The 15,128-nt window shown below is 41.3% G+C and overlaps 1 protein-coding gene across 1 annotated transcript; it reads right to left on the reverse strand.

Annotated features, from left to right (window-relative positions):
• Positions 1-780: 780 nt before the first annotated feature.
• kifbp (kinesin family binding protein) lies at positions 781-15,019 on the reverse strand. The gene is made up of 13 exons (XM_061814329.1): positions 14,402-15,019; positions 13,402-13,500; positions 12,349-12,428; positions 12,219-12,277; positions 11,961-12,085; positions 11,716-11,809; positions 9,011-9,123; positions 8,743-8,892; positions 8,439-8,513; positions 5,677-5,839; positions 5,409-5,583; positions 3,797-3,982; positions 781-3,175 (listed from the first exon to the last, which is right to left on the reverse strand). Exons 1-13 carry the CDS (start codon positions 14,852-14,854, stop codon positions 3,037-3,039), a joined length of 1,911 nt encoding a protein of 636 aa, XP_061670313.1. The 5' UTR covers positions 14,855-15,019; the 3' UTR covers positions 781-3,036.
• Positions 15,020-15,128: the final 109 nt, after the last annotated feature.

Raw genomic sequence — 15,128 nt, forward strand, 5'->3', positions numbered from 1 at the left:
TGTCTGGTAAATTTTATACATAGCACAGAGAAGATTGATACGAACTACCCTGCTAAATTAAAATGATTTGGAAAAAAAGGCAAAGTACTGTAATTTTCGGCTTATAAGCCGCGAGTTTTTTCACACGCTTTCAACCCTGTGGCTTATGCGGTAATGCAGCTAATTTCTGCATTTCTTTCTAATGGCCGCAAGGGGGGCACTCGAGCAGAAAAGGTAAAAGTGAGAGGGGTGGAATATATGTACCGAGGAAATGACTTTTACCGGTGCGGCCCTGTCAGGGCTGCACTACTGTGTTACTGCCGTGTCTGAGTGATTTTTACCAGTATGCTTCTTTAACCGGGCCTGTTAGCACAGCTCGCGTTAAACTCTCTGTGTACCGTCTTTCTTGGTAAATATCTCGTTTCAATGTGGGTTTCAATAAGGGCACCTGCGGCTTTTACACAGTTGCGGCGTGCGTATGTACCAAATGGTATTTCCTTGACAAATGTACTGGGGTGAGGCTTATAATCCGCTGCGCTCTGTAGGATGGGAATTACGGTAGCAGTTTACTTGCCTAACTTCAGTGCAGGCAATATAAATTCATTCAGTGACAGCGTGAAGGGATGTGTCCGTCTCTATATGTGGAATGCCACAGACTGGTAACCAGTCCAGATTGTAAGAACCTGAATTCAGATGGGACAGGTTCCAGCGCCATGCAACTTTGAATAAGATAAGTGATTTAAAAAATGGGTAGGTTAATCAAATCAACATCAGAAAAGACTCTCTACTGTAAGTGATAACTGCATGAATTTATTTTCATTGCATTCATTATCTACATTGACAGGTTATTAAGATGGGGAAAAAAATACATCACGATCTTCAAAAAGGCAAAATGTACAAAGGCTTTTAAGTACAGTGGTACCTTTACTTACGAGATTAATTTGTTACAGAAGTCCTCATGTGAATTTTTTTTGTATGTAGAAGCACTTTTTACATGTAAATGGCCTAATCCGTTCCTTGCCCGGCAGCCAAAAATAATCATTCCAAGTACATAATGTAAAGAATAATGAACATTATGCTCATTTACCTTTGGCGTTGGGCGACTATGCAAAGAGAACAGTGAGTGACAAGCAAAAGGCATCGTGGGGGGACAGAGGAGCAGTTAAACTTTTTACAGCTGAGAGAAAACACGTACAAATGTACGCGCGCACACAACTTAATTCCACTAAAGTTTCTTGTGGCCCACGGTGAAGAAAGATGAATTGAAACTTGCAAAAAACAAAAACGAAAAACTCACCATAAAGTTGCACTCTACCAATGTGTGCTAGAGTGTGACAGCAAGTGAAAGCACTAGCGTGAGTCAGCGACGGTCAAAGAGTCCAAGGGACATAACTAGAGATAATATTTTTCCCGAGAAGGCATTTTGTAACCTGAATTTTTCGTTACTACAGATGTTCGCAAGTTGAGGTACCACTGTATTTCACTCTCCTTCAGGCATCACAAAAATACAATCCACTGGTGAAGTGTTTGACCCTCAAAGTTGTTCATAATCAGCAGAGTAAGAGAAGGGCACATGCATTCATTCATGACTAACACACACGTAAAAAAAAGACAAAAGGACTTAGTGTTGAATATATTAAATCTAGCTACCTAACCTAAACAATTCAAAGGGTGGAAGGGTTCACAATTTACTTCATTCGTACGTCAGTTTTGTGGTGACGGTTTTTTGTTCAGTTCACGTTGACTCTTAAGAAAATGAATTATGTTGTGTGAATTTTGGATTCTTGTTATTTTTAACCAGAAATACATCTTAGTTTGTCTACTCATGCCAGTGGCATTTAGTGGCAGACATCTCTGCCACTGGATGGTAAAAGGTACAATAAAGCTGTTGCTGTCCATGCAACGCGATATGTTGGCTTCCTGCAAATATGTCAGCTTTGTGTTCAACAAGCCCAGATGTCACACGAAGTACACGTGTGACTAAACTAGACAAGATTTCAGTTTTCCGGCATTTTAAGATATTTTTGTCCTGTGGGTAACCGTGACATTTCATTTTTCAAATGTAATATAGGTGCCTTTGCTCAACAAAGACCAATTGATGATATGTGAATGAGCTCAGTTTATGCAAAAAGTTCACCCAACTTCATCATAATGTCACCAGGAGCATTGATATGCTTCCAGTCACTAGCATAAACATTACGATATGAACACCACCACAATGGATTTCGAAATGAAATGATCAATACGTGCCTGCTGTAGACTTTCAGCTTTCAGTGTATTTACATTCAAATAAGGTAAAACGGTGTGGGAATTGCAACAGCTTGTGTTTATGCCTTCCTCTTTTTAAGGCCCAGCTGGCTACACGTCGCGTATGCTCGAGTGAAGCAAACGTTCTGTGTTCACCAAAACACCTCAGTAAGTCACGAAGGCTATAGAAATGGTTTGAAATCATGCATGGCAAGGAAGGTTCCCCTGCTTAAACCAGCACATGTCAAGAGACCTGTCTTAAGTTTGCCAATGACCATTTGGATAATACAGAGGAGTCATGGGAGAACGTTTTGTGGTCAGATGAGACCAAAATGGAACTTTCTGGTCATAATTCCACTAACCGTGTTTGGAGGAAGACGAATGATGAGTTCCATCTCAAGAACACTAGCCCTACTGTGAACCATGGGGGTCGTAGCATCATGCTTTGGGGGTGTAAATCTGCACATGGGACAAGATGACTGCACTCTGTTAAAGAGAGGATGACCGCGGCCATGTATTGTGAGATTTTGGGGAACAACCTCTTTCCCTCAGTCAAAGCATTCAACATGGGTCATGTGTGGGTCTTTCAACATGACAATGACCCGAAGCACACAGCCAGGAAAACCAAGGAGTGGCTCTGTAAGAAGCATGTCAAGATTTTGGCGTGGTCTACCCAGTCTCCAGACATTAAACCCAATTGAAAATCTTTGGAGGGAGCTGAAAATATGTATTCTCTGTATGTGGCCACACACACCATGCACACACGGCACGAACAAGGAATGAGAAATTCAAATACTGTATGCCCAGAATTCAGTTGTTAGCAGCCATCCTTGCTTTGAGGCGGTTTATTTTGAGAGGAAGCAGGCCCACCATCTCCTTACTCAACTCCAGCTCAGACTCCACGGCAGCGGCGGCTTCCGGGTGAGCGTCGCAATACTCGACGACGTATCTGGATGACAGGCAGCACAGAGATCATCATTACTATCTTGGATGTTTTATATTTCTTTTGGAATTTTTATGTAAACTGTAACGCCCTCTCTAGCGAAAAGTATTACCCACACAATGCCATGAGAGCCGATACAAGAAGCAACAAGCTAAGTTTCAAGCCTCAAACTCGTGAGGCAGACAAATTAACCAATTTTACATCTTAATTATGTTTAGAGTTCAATTGAATATAAAACAGATATGTATAGCTGTTTGAATCAATGAAAATTGAGCACTATTGTATCCCACTGTCACACATAGGCTTTGTTGCTTTTCAATAATTTCTAAAAATATTTTGCCAATTTGTCCATTCGGTAGAACAAATAAAAATAAAAAAGCAGCATTGGCTTTCCAAACGACTGTATTTTTAGACCACGGTGTAAACGCAACATTTTTCATTTTACTCATTGTTCACCTGTAAGTTGGCATTTATGTGGAAATATAATATACGCCACATTCTGGACACTCTTGACAAGTTACAATCAACTTTCTCAAGGCAAACGTTTGACTGCAGCGTTCTTATTGGCTCTCCCTGGATTGTGTAGATGTAATGGATGAAGTGTGCAGATGGTGCTTATCGACATACTTGTAGTTTTGCAGTGAGTTGTTGAGGTTTTCCAGCTGCGTAAGCGGCAGGGAGCAAATCAGGCGACTGTGCAGTCGGGCCACTCTGAAGCGGGCAACCAGTGCCGGTCTGAGCACCTCCTCCTCCAGGTGCTCGGGAAACTTCCCCTCTGGAGAGCGCAGTGAATCTAGAAACATCTGGAAGTACCTGGAGAGGGGAGGGTTCAGAGTAAAGAGTACAGTCAACCCTCACCAAAGAGGGGGACATTGAACCGGAGGAGAATATTCACAATGCCTGAGACTTGTTGTGCTGTTCGGTTGTTACAAAAGACGAGACAGATATTCAAAGAGATCATTCTATGGAATACCAGCTGAAAAGACCAGAAAATATCGATGGATTTCAGCAATTAAATGTGATGGATGGTCCTCAACCAAATACACACGACTGTGTAGCGATCACTTAATTTCAGGTCGGAATTATTCTTCTCAATCTCAAATTCCCAAGAAGTATTTATAATGCCAAATTGACTCATTTGAGAACAATCATAAACCGTCGGTCACACAGAAGTTTACGTAGGTTAACGTGTGGCTGATACATGCTTCCATGTATGGGGGCTGAAGCCTATCCCAGCGGTTTATTTTCTTTTTTTAAATACGCATTGGACCAATTTGATAACAACGCATATTTTTAAAAAAACTGTCACGGAGCGGTTTACCAAAGTTTAAAGTGTGGCAGCAACACGCTTCATGTACGAGGAGCCGACTCGCTGTCTTTTTTTTTTTTTTTTTGAATCACAGTTAATGAAAGGGTGTTTGTGTAAAACCAGGGTTCATTTATTTAAATATTGCTATTTACATTTAGAAAAAATTTGAGTGGCTCCATCTCTATGTGGGATTTATTCTTGATTGAGAACAGATCCAGCAACAAAGTGTTTGTATGCATCCAGAATTTTATACACTTTCAAACTCTTCCGTGTAAATCTCGACGACTTATTCACCAGAACCATGTGTAGATCCAGTTGTCCAAGACAAGAAGAAGCAGGTTAACAGTCCAATTTCTTATTGGCGAAAACATTGACTTTGGCATTAAATATGGGTCCTCTATGCCAAGTGTCCCTCATTTTTCCACGTACCTTCGTTTATTATCTCCTTCTAAATGTCTAACGGTATCGGACAAGACTCTGGGCGTCGTGCTATAAGACATTTTCGTGCCGTCTCCAACCGATTTAGCATTGAACAATGCTTTGCTCGACCGGCAATATGGCCAGTCACATGACTTCGGTGACGTTGGTGCACGAGCTCTATTAGCAGGTGCCTTACACAAGTAATTGACACCATACAATAAATAGTTGCCTATATTAGTACTTAAAATGTGTGTGCGTGTGTGTAAACACAAATACTGTGCTGACTTCAGTTTTTTGAGTAGCTGTAGTTAATAACAGGTTCCACAGGGGGGAAAAAAAAAACGCAAATAATTTATGTATGTAGTGAACTGCTGCGAACTGCGGGTTCCCTGTATGTGGAAAGCAGAGATGGGGAACCAAATACGCACGCACCATGTAAAGATAATCTATGTATCACCTTTGGGGAACGTTCCAAAACTACAGTTACCATGCTATATAATGTACACTCACTTGATGGAGGCAGAGCAGAGGCTGTTGAATTTCTTTATGGTGTGGTTATCAAGAGATTGTGTGTCAGCTTGTCTGTTGGCCAGAGTCAGTTTCAGGTCCATCATTTCGTTGTAGGTCTCAGCAAGCTCAAACATCAGCTGTCTGCGGATCATGAGGTAGTACTGGGCGTTCAGTTCTACAGATAGGCGGGCAAGTGCATTTATGTAAGACAGCGCTGCAACTGAGTGGAAAAGCACCAAAGCAAATACAACACAGGTGAGAAGAGTACCAATGCAGATGGTCTCCAGCATGTCAACCCGTCGTTTGTGCATCTTGCAGCGTCGTTCAGCATCCTCTTCGAAGAAAGCTAAAGCCCTGAAGAGAGCGCTGTGATCCTGCAGGATCTCAATGTGGTCCGTCACATAGCCGTCCATCTGAAAATAATCCTTAGCCTGAGAAGTACATGCGCGCACAGAAAAAAAAAATACACACACACACACTGATGATGATTGTACAAGGCATCCAACACTTTCCCGCATATTCCCCCGCAGTTTAGGAAACCCTGTCTGAAGAATTATCGATTGTAACAAAGTATTGCATATAATCTATCTGAGCAATTCGGAAAAAAGGAAAACATTTCATTTAAAGCTTTGTATGACATAAATTATCAAATCTTCTAAGATTTTTATTATTTTTTTTTTTTAATCTGTGAGAGACCCCACATATAAGGATGAAAAAAATTGGGATTAACAGTTCTGGTTAAACCTGGTATTCTCCAATAGTCTCGGCACAGGGCTCAACATTAACGATTCCCCGATGGCCCGACTTGCTCGAAAAGCATCTTCGGGAAAGTAAATGTACGGCACGAGTGCACGACCGGGCAAGTGGGAATTTTCACAGAAATATCGTAATTTCGCATTTGTTAAAAAATTATTGTGTCCGACTCAATAGTTTTGATATTTCACCCCTGATATTGTGTGAAACAACGTGACAACAACACTTAACATAGGAGTTTCTGATTCGCTGGAGCTCCACTGAACAAGCCAATGAGCTGCCTTCTTCTATGGCGTAATGGCCGCCTCGTGCTTTGGTCAATACAATAAAGGAAAATCTGAGGCAAGAAAATCCGATATATATATTTTGTGTCAAGTGCTGTCATCGATGACAATAATATTTTGACATGACACAATTAGTCATTAATATATATTGTGATGAAACGGCGACTTGCTAGATTTCCTGGTCAATAAAAATATTCTTTAGTATTTTATTCACTTGTCATTTGCTAAAGTCATTATTTAGTCATTGTATTTGTTAGGCATTTGTTATTGTGCCAAACCTTTACCATATCTTTTTTAAATTTAGATTTATGTTTTTATTATTTTATTTATTTTTTGCAATAAACGCTAACAAAACCTATATTATATTCTATATGACGTAGGGATTATCAACAGTTGTGAAATGCACATGCACAAAGACACAAAAACCAAATCTAAAGAGAAACAAAGTACAGTGGTGCCTTGAGTTACAAGTGTGATTGTTCCGTGACAACGCTCTAGAATCAAAAGACTCTTACCTTAAATAATCTTTCCCCATTTAAAAGACTGGAAATGTCATTAATCCATTCCAGCCCGACATTGTGCTTCTTGTTGTGTGCACTCCTTGGCCACCAAGGGACTTTGAAATGCGGGCATAGGCTCCTATATGTTAGCAGCGCATGGCATGATGCCTGATTTGGATTTTTTGTGCAATCAGATCTTTTTTTGGAGTTGTTCACATTACAAACACAAATGTAACTTATACAGTGACATGGTTCCCACTCTTTTCTTGAAATTATTTTCCAGGACATTTTCAGCTGTTACGGTGCGAGTCAAGTTATCACAATATACACTAGTAACCCCCTCAAGCTTTGGAGAAGTGTTATTTTCTACAATTGTACCTTATATTTTGTAGATCTAACCAGAGTGTTTCAGTGTTTATTCGTCTCCCTCTTTCTCTCTTGTACTTTCTCCACAAAATATTTTCATGTTCAATAAATGACCAAAAAATTTCCTTTATTTACTTACTGTATTTAGTTTACAGTACAGTTTACTTTGGGCATGTGAGACCTGCATTCTTCTAGTAAAAATCAAGATCACTGCAAAAATAAATGTAAAATACAAATATCAAAATAAAGTCCTGTCCTGCAGTGCAAAAAGGTCAATATAAAACAATGTCATTTAAATAAAAAGCTTCTTGACAGTTGCTAGTTTTTTGTGCTTCTTTGGAGACAATAAATCCTTACTTGGTTGTGAAAAGTCAGTAAATCTAGCATCAAAGTCACATGGAAACACTGGGTAAGCGAATATGCAATTTGATCGGTTGGTACCATGACATGGGCCACTGTGCCGGCTAGAAGTAGAGATGAAGAGAAGCGCTGCCCATTAAAGGCAGAGGAAAACATACATTTATAAAATGTTTAATCCGTTTGTGTTCACCCACAAGACAGAGAGAAGCAGAGGGAGGAAAAATTATTTTCCAGGACAACTCAAGCATTTCCAGGGCATTTTCCTTTTTTTTTTTTTTGTCATTTTCCATGACTGGAAAATTGGTAAATCATTTTCCAGGTTTTCCAGGGCACGTGGGAACCCTGAGTGAATGGGATGTATTCATGAAGTGACACACTTGCACACAAACACAATGTTACACTGCGACACAAACACAAGACACCTTGTTTTTAGGGAACAAAATTTGGCCCCATATCCAGATCGTCATGATGCATTTGTGGCAATTACAAGCATTTTGTGCTTCAACCCACTGATCTTCCCATAGATTATCAGAACTAAAACATCATCATTTCCCCATGTTAGCCCATCCATGGCACTGTATTGTGTTAGCATTCAGCTAGTGGACTTCGGTTATGTGGCTGTCACTTGTTAATTAAGGTACCACTGTAATATATAAAAACCACAGGCAGCTATAAAACCCTTCAGTCAATTTCCAATTTCATCTTGATTTACTTCTAACACAGTAGGTGACTGTTTGTCGTGCACATTGATCTTGAGCTTACAGTACCTGTGTGACATAGTTTTGTCCCACCAAGAATACATTCCTGGCCTCGGTAAAGTCCAGTGGGAGCAAGCAGCTCACCTGGAGACCCAGAATGAGACAGCATGAAAACTTCTCGCAAACATTTTACTTTAAATATTTTAACACTAGTTTGTTTGAATTTATTCGATTATACAAGTGAAATCATGTACTTGTATATACATACCGTATTATAAAACTATGACAATAGTATATTAATATTGTACCATAATATCTTCAATAACATGGGCTATGATCTGTTACGCTCATAAATGATAATATGCACACTGACCTTCTCCTCTAGGCTAGCGATGGAGTCAAAAGTGTCCTCCGAGCCAAAGAGCAGAGCACTCTTCCTGCCCTTTTCTTGTTCCTCCACCTCAAGCCTCCTTTTCCTCCTCAAGTCCTCCTGAAGATCGCTATCAAGCTCCCCGATGTTGTCCTGCTCATACAGAAGAAAAACCACACAAAGGGACAGATGAGTACGCTGCAGGAACAATTGTCAAAGGTTCGTGTGGAGACAGAAGGCTGCTCCCTGGCAGTGTGAAAAAACACATCACCTCGAGCACTTTTTTGGCACTCTCAAGGATGGCAAGACAGTATTTGATCCAGCATCTTGCTATATCAGCTCTCTTCTGCCTGAGCTGATCCCGACGCTCACACTCCGTCTCACCTAAAAAAATCGGGAAGGGCCTTTTAGGTCCAGTTGTCTTTGACTTTCAAAGAAATATACATACATATTGATTAGTTACAGTATTTGATTTTTAAAACAGAAAAATGGGTCGGATCATTCATAGATAGGGTATATAAACAAAGATTTATGTACTGTAAAAAAAAAAAAAAAAAAGCTCTCACAACAGCCGCAGCTGTCACAAAGAACTGGACACAAAACCTAAAATAATTACATAATAATAACACAATCAGAAATAACCAAACCAATTGGCTTCCCTGTGTACGCTGCAATAACTAGCATAACTGATGGTTCAAACCTGCACTTGGTAAAATTTAGTTTTATGTTAGGTTTGACAGTAAAGTTCAACTGGGACCCAACTAGAACCCAGTTTTGCCTCACTGGTAACGTGTAGTTGCCCTACTTAGTTGGAACTTGTCCAATTCATGTGCAGAAAAGTCATAGAGTAGTGTCAAACATTACTAGTAAGCCACAGTTCTACTGGTGTAACAGTCACTTGCTGAATTGGCTTAGTAATGAGGAAAAAAAGGATACTAGTACCAATTACGTCAAACTACAAGACAATTGTGGTCTTTACAATGGCTTTATGTCGGACTACTGCTATTAAAATGTAGCGGTAACTATCAAATCAAACACTGTCGGGGAGGTGGGACCAGAAAACGTATCGCTGGTCAACTCAATTAAATATAACTAGAGGAAAAACGTGGTGCTCGAGCAAGCTAGTGCTAACACAGGGGTGACCAACGTTGTGCCCACAGGCGAATGGTAGCCCGCGAGGACCACATAAGGTGCCCGCGAGGTATGTTGTAAAAATACCATTGGCCACAAATTATTATTATTTGTGCTTTATATTCTGAATCTGACTTTCTTATGTGAATTAAAATTTTAAAATACCTGTAATGTCATTTACTACAATAAATTAAAACAAAAATATTTTATGTACATAAACTGAGTCTGAAATGTGCCGCAAACAGGTCACATAGCCCTTCATACGATCGGTGCTCACGAAGAAGCCCTCAGCCTCAAAAAGGTTGCTGAGCCCTGCACGAACATTTAAATGTCAACAAACCAGCATTCTGTACTATCATGCAATGTAGCTTCAGTAAACATTGGATTGTCAGTCACTTTGACGAGCACGACCGCGCTCATGTGCCTTCGTGCTCGCAAATCTGCACAGTCAAGCACGAAAAATCACGCGCGTAAAATCTGTTACGAGTAGGAAAAAATATATATTGAAAGACGTCGCTTATTTTGTGTAGTCTTGAGCTTTAATTTACATGTCTATTTCAAAAACGTTGTTAACAAAACAAGCCTGCTCCCAAACAATCAGTATTCACCCAGAAACAGGAAACGCAAGTAAATCGTACTGAGCATGTATTAAAGTTAGGCCAAAAGCATGTTCAGAGCTGCTTCACGTACTGCGAGCGCATTTATGTTGAAAGTCATCAACATAATGAGCCATGTCAAAGGCAAGAGGCAATTTGACGGCATCCCCCCCACCCCCCAAAAAAAGACGTTCGACTATCATTCACCTCATCACTTGGTTCAGCTGTGGCCAATACGTCGAGCGCACACACATAAAGGGTCATTCTAGCAAGCCGGCCTCCTATTTACAGCAGTCGCGGCAATGCGTGCCTCCCGGCACGCATGCACAGCAATACATCTCGATTGGCGACAGGAATGTTTGTTACAAAGTATTGCTAGCTTGTTGCCACTAACACCGATTATGTTGAACTAAACTTTCAGCATTTAGACCGTTCGTGTTTATTCCTTGACAGGCCAGTGCATTTAACTATTCTTCAGATAAAGTTTGTCAGATCAAGAATTTTTATTGATGAAAAATTTTAAATACCGTTTTATATCATGTTCTACTAATATCAGTTGAAATTGGAAATGATCATTTCGGAATTTGAAATGTTTGTTTTCTATTTTAGTTCTGTATTTATTTTATTTTTAATGTACAGTTATGTTACATTAATCCAGTAAGTTATTTTAAGGTCTTGAGATTCCATCCCTAAACACACTTGCAACTTTATCTGCGAGCAGGACTGACCACACCCGTACATTTTTCAAATGTGAGTGATTGGACTGTGCACACGAATAACTCTTGGCAACAGTTCCCAAGTATGTTGACAATGGCGAGTAAGGGAGGCGACGCTCTGGTCGCAATCCTAATCCTATTGGTCGACGTCCAGGTGAGCTGTCGGACAGTTGTTGATATGTCACAAATATGGTACGCCGAAAAGTAGGGCTATCAAGTCCTGAGTCATGGCTTATGTCACGCTAAAATAAGTTTTGTTGTTTTGACAAAATATATTGGGCCTGATCATGGAAATCTGCCGCGATAGCTAATCAAGCCAATATCGGGGCTAAAATCCTGTTCTTGGTTCTGGGCATACGATGCGTGTCAATGATGACAAATAAATTCTCAAACAGACACTCATGTTACCATCTCCCACTCCTACATGACTGCTTCAGACTTTCAGAAACCGGAACAAAACAGCTTGTGTGCTACTAATACGACCTTAGGACGAAATGCGAACATTTGACCGAGTGGTCGACCCAAGCACTCACTCTCTTTCGCGGCAGCCTCAGATGGAACTTCTCCTGCTAAACCAGATACGACGGTGGCTGCCGAGAGACAGTGTCTTCCCTCCATGTATCGATCCTGAGGATAGACAACGCACAGACCTCGTGACTTCCAGTGTTATGCTTGGGACGCTGATCTCATAAGCCCAACAAATCGAGCAAGTGTCATCTTGATCTTATAATCCGTGGAACAACTTTTACAGGCTACTTCACATGCAACCATGCCTCACCTTTGTGATGTAATACTGTGACAGCGAAGCGGCGTTCAGAGCCCACTCCATTGGAACGAACTGACCTAACTGCAGCTGTCTCTGCAGGGTGCTGTGGCAGTATGCAGCAGCTCGCTCTGTCTGACCTGGCAAGACACTTGTGTTGTTAGTTTCCTCAACAGAAAAAAAACAAAAACAAAATAACACTGTGACCCTAACGAGGGATTCTAATACAGGAGATTGTCAGTTTCATTTTTGGTTCAAAAGAATTAGACTCACCGAGTTTTTGATAGACCTGAGCAAGGTAATACATCGTGTGTGTGTAGCCCAGCTCAAACCTGGTACAAGAAGAGATGAACAGAAGATTGAAGGCAAGAAAGTAGAAAACGGTGATAAAAAATAAACCTACTTTTTGTTCTTTTCCTGATGTGTCAACAGCTTCTCCTTGGGCGCAAAAAACTCCACCAGATCAGTGGGAGGGCTTCCATCCTGCACACGATTTTTATTTTATTTGAAATGCTGTAATGGTGGAACCAATGTTCCCTATAATTTTTTTACGCACTAAGCCCATGAGCGCCCCCTTTGACCACTGTGAGCAACATCATACTGGACATATGCACTGTGGTCACATCAGTGTCACTCATTGAAGTTACACGGCTCATTCAAAGATTGAGATTACTGCATTTACGTTCCCACCAGAACATTTTTAAGAACAATTTTGTGTTTTTGCAAACTTTACACTGAAAATGTCAATAAACAAAAAAATACATTGCCAACCAAACCAAGACAACTATGAACTATAAATTTGAAATGTCGCTTTCAACTTTGTTTCAATTTTTTTTAACCCACAATGATATCCCTGTCTGTTTTTCTTGGTGTAAAACTGAATTATTGCTTGCAGAATATCTTTAGTAATGCTGAATGATACTCCCAAACAGTTTGAGGGATAATGTTATGTTGTCTCCTATATTTAAAATACATAATTAGCTTTTTGGGCACTGTATCGTCTGTGCTTTCATCCTCAGGCTGTGCCAAGGTGGAATTTTAACATTATACACCATCTCATCCTGCATTTTCTACTTTGGCTTCAGACCAGATCTTTCTCACCCAAAAAAGAGAGAAAATCTCGTCGAGTTTCACCACTTTTTCTTCCATTTTTCACATACTTTGACAGTCATTAAAGCAACAGCATTTCCTTTTTCTTTTTTAACTTTTACCATTACTATCGAGAGTAAACATAAGCGGCATGTCTAACTTGTCTTTGCTCTTCGTTGCCCAGACTATGTTTCAAACTAAAACGCTAGGGGTGGGGTATTTGTAATTATGAGTGTACCCCTTTAACAGCGGAGGGGGCGTCAAGTTCACTGCACTGGATCTGTCTTCATCTGCGCTGAGAGTGTGGGACAAGTGCGCAGTTGCGCAGCTGAGAGGGAACATTGGGTGGAACCACAATCAACCTTACCTCCTTCATGTAGCGCAGGTAAATAGCTTCGGCCATTTCCAGGAAACGCTGTGCCATCTCAGTCTCCTCCCAACCTGCCCACAGGATGCCAAGCTGGTTCTGGAATCAGATAGGCAAGAGTTTATCCCTTTTGGATCACTTAACACCTAAGCCACAATTAGGGACAGGAAAAATCCTGCACTCTGCCACCTAGACGACTCAGCGGTCGTACAAATCGGACTTCGACCAAAGACCAGTGACTAACATGGCAAAGCAAAGGCCACCAGATTGATTTATAATAGTTTAAATTGCAGGGCGGCACGGAGCATCAGCTGGTAAAGCGTCGGCCTCACAGTTCTGAGGACCTGGGTTAAATCCCGGCCCTGCCTCTGTGGAGTTTGCGTGTTCTCCCCGTGCCTGTGTGGCTTTTCTCCGTGCAGTACGGTTTCCTCCCACATCCCATAAACATGGAACATTAATTGGACAATCCAAATTGCCCCTAGGTGTGATTGTGAGTGTGGCTGTTTGTCTCCACGTGTCCTGTGATTGGCTGGCAACCAGTTCAGGGTGTACCCTGCCTCCTGCCCGTTGACAGTTGGGATAGGCTCCAGCACTCCCCGTGACCCGCGTGAGGATAAGCAGCAAAGAAAATGGATGGATGGATGTTTGGATGGATAAACTGCACTCATTTTGTCGAACAATTTCAGATTGTTGAAATAATTTGAAACAAGATTTAACACAGCACAGTAATAATGTGAATATTTTCCAAATGTACTAAAATTATTTGCGGCGCACACACACACACACACACACACACACACACACACACACACAGGACAGAACATGTTTTACTGCCATTATTTATGTCTTATTTCCCACGAATATACTGGCCCGACCCACTTGAGGTCAACTCGACTGTTGGGAATGAATAAATCCAATTCCGCGGAACGATTATAGTTTAAATTGTAAATATGGATGAGAGACGGCCCATACCGGGCATATTGACGAGTGAGTGACTTACCCGGACATGAATGCATAACGACACATTCTCGGGAGAGACTCTGCATCTCTCCAGCAGTTTCAAGCAGTTCATAAGGTGCTCCTGGCCAGCTGACAGCTCCTCCGTGTCAACATGGTTCACCCCAAGGTAATACTCCACCACGGCGAGCCTCGCGGTCCTGTGTCCGCTGGGCGAGTAACCTTCGAAGCCCCGCTCGAACATTTCCTCCAGCTGGCCGTCCACCGGCGGCTCGGTCGGTTGGTCGCCGCCCTGCGCCTCGCAGTCATCCTCCCCGTCACCGGCCTCGAAACTCTTCAGCGAGCAGTGTATTTCCCGGAGGAGTTCTCTGGCTTTGTACTTGGAACGAAAAGGATCGTTTTCTGGGTCGTTTCGAGATGTGACTTCGGTGAGGTTTTGGGCGTCGGTAAATTTATCGCAGATTGTTGTCCACTGATCGCTGCCGAGGAACGCCATGGTTGTTTTCTTCTTCTGATGTCATCTGCTTCAGAGCTCTACACAGTACTGACATCTACTTGTGGAAACGTGGAAGGAGCTACAAAATAATAATAATAAAATAAAATATTTGGACATTAGGTCATCTTCCTCACTTGAATCCAACTAAAGGATTTGGACGTGCATTCTAAACTGTCATAACGGTAACATTATGTACATAGGTAAGTCTACGTAATCAATGGAAAGGTTTCCAATTACGCCATCTTGTGTGCCATAGAGGTCAGGGAACAAAGGT

This window comes from Syngnathoides biaculeatus, chromosome 3 (genome assembly GCF_019802595.1).
Source record: "Syngnathoides biaculeatus isolate LvHL_M chromosome 3, ASM1980259v1, whole genome shotgun sequence".
NCBI lineage: Eukaryota > Metazoa > Chordata > Actinopteri > Syngnathiformes > Syngnathidae > Syngnathoides > Syngnathoides biaculeatus.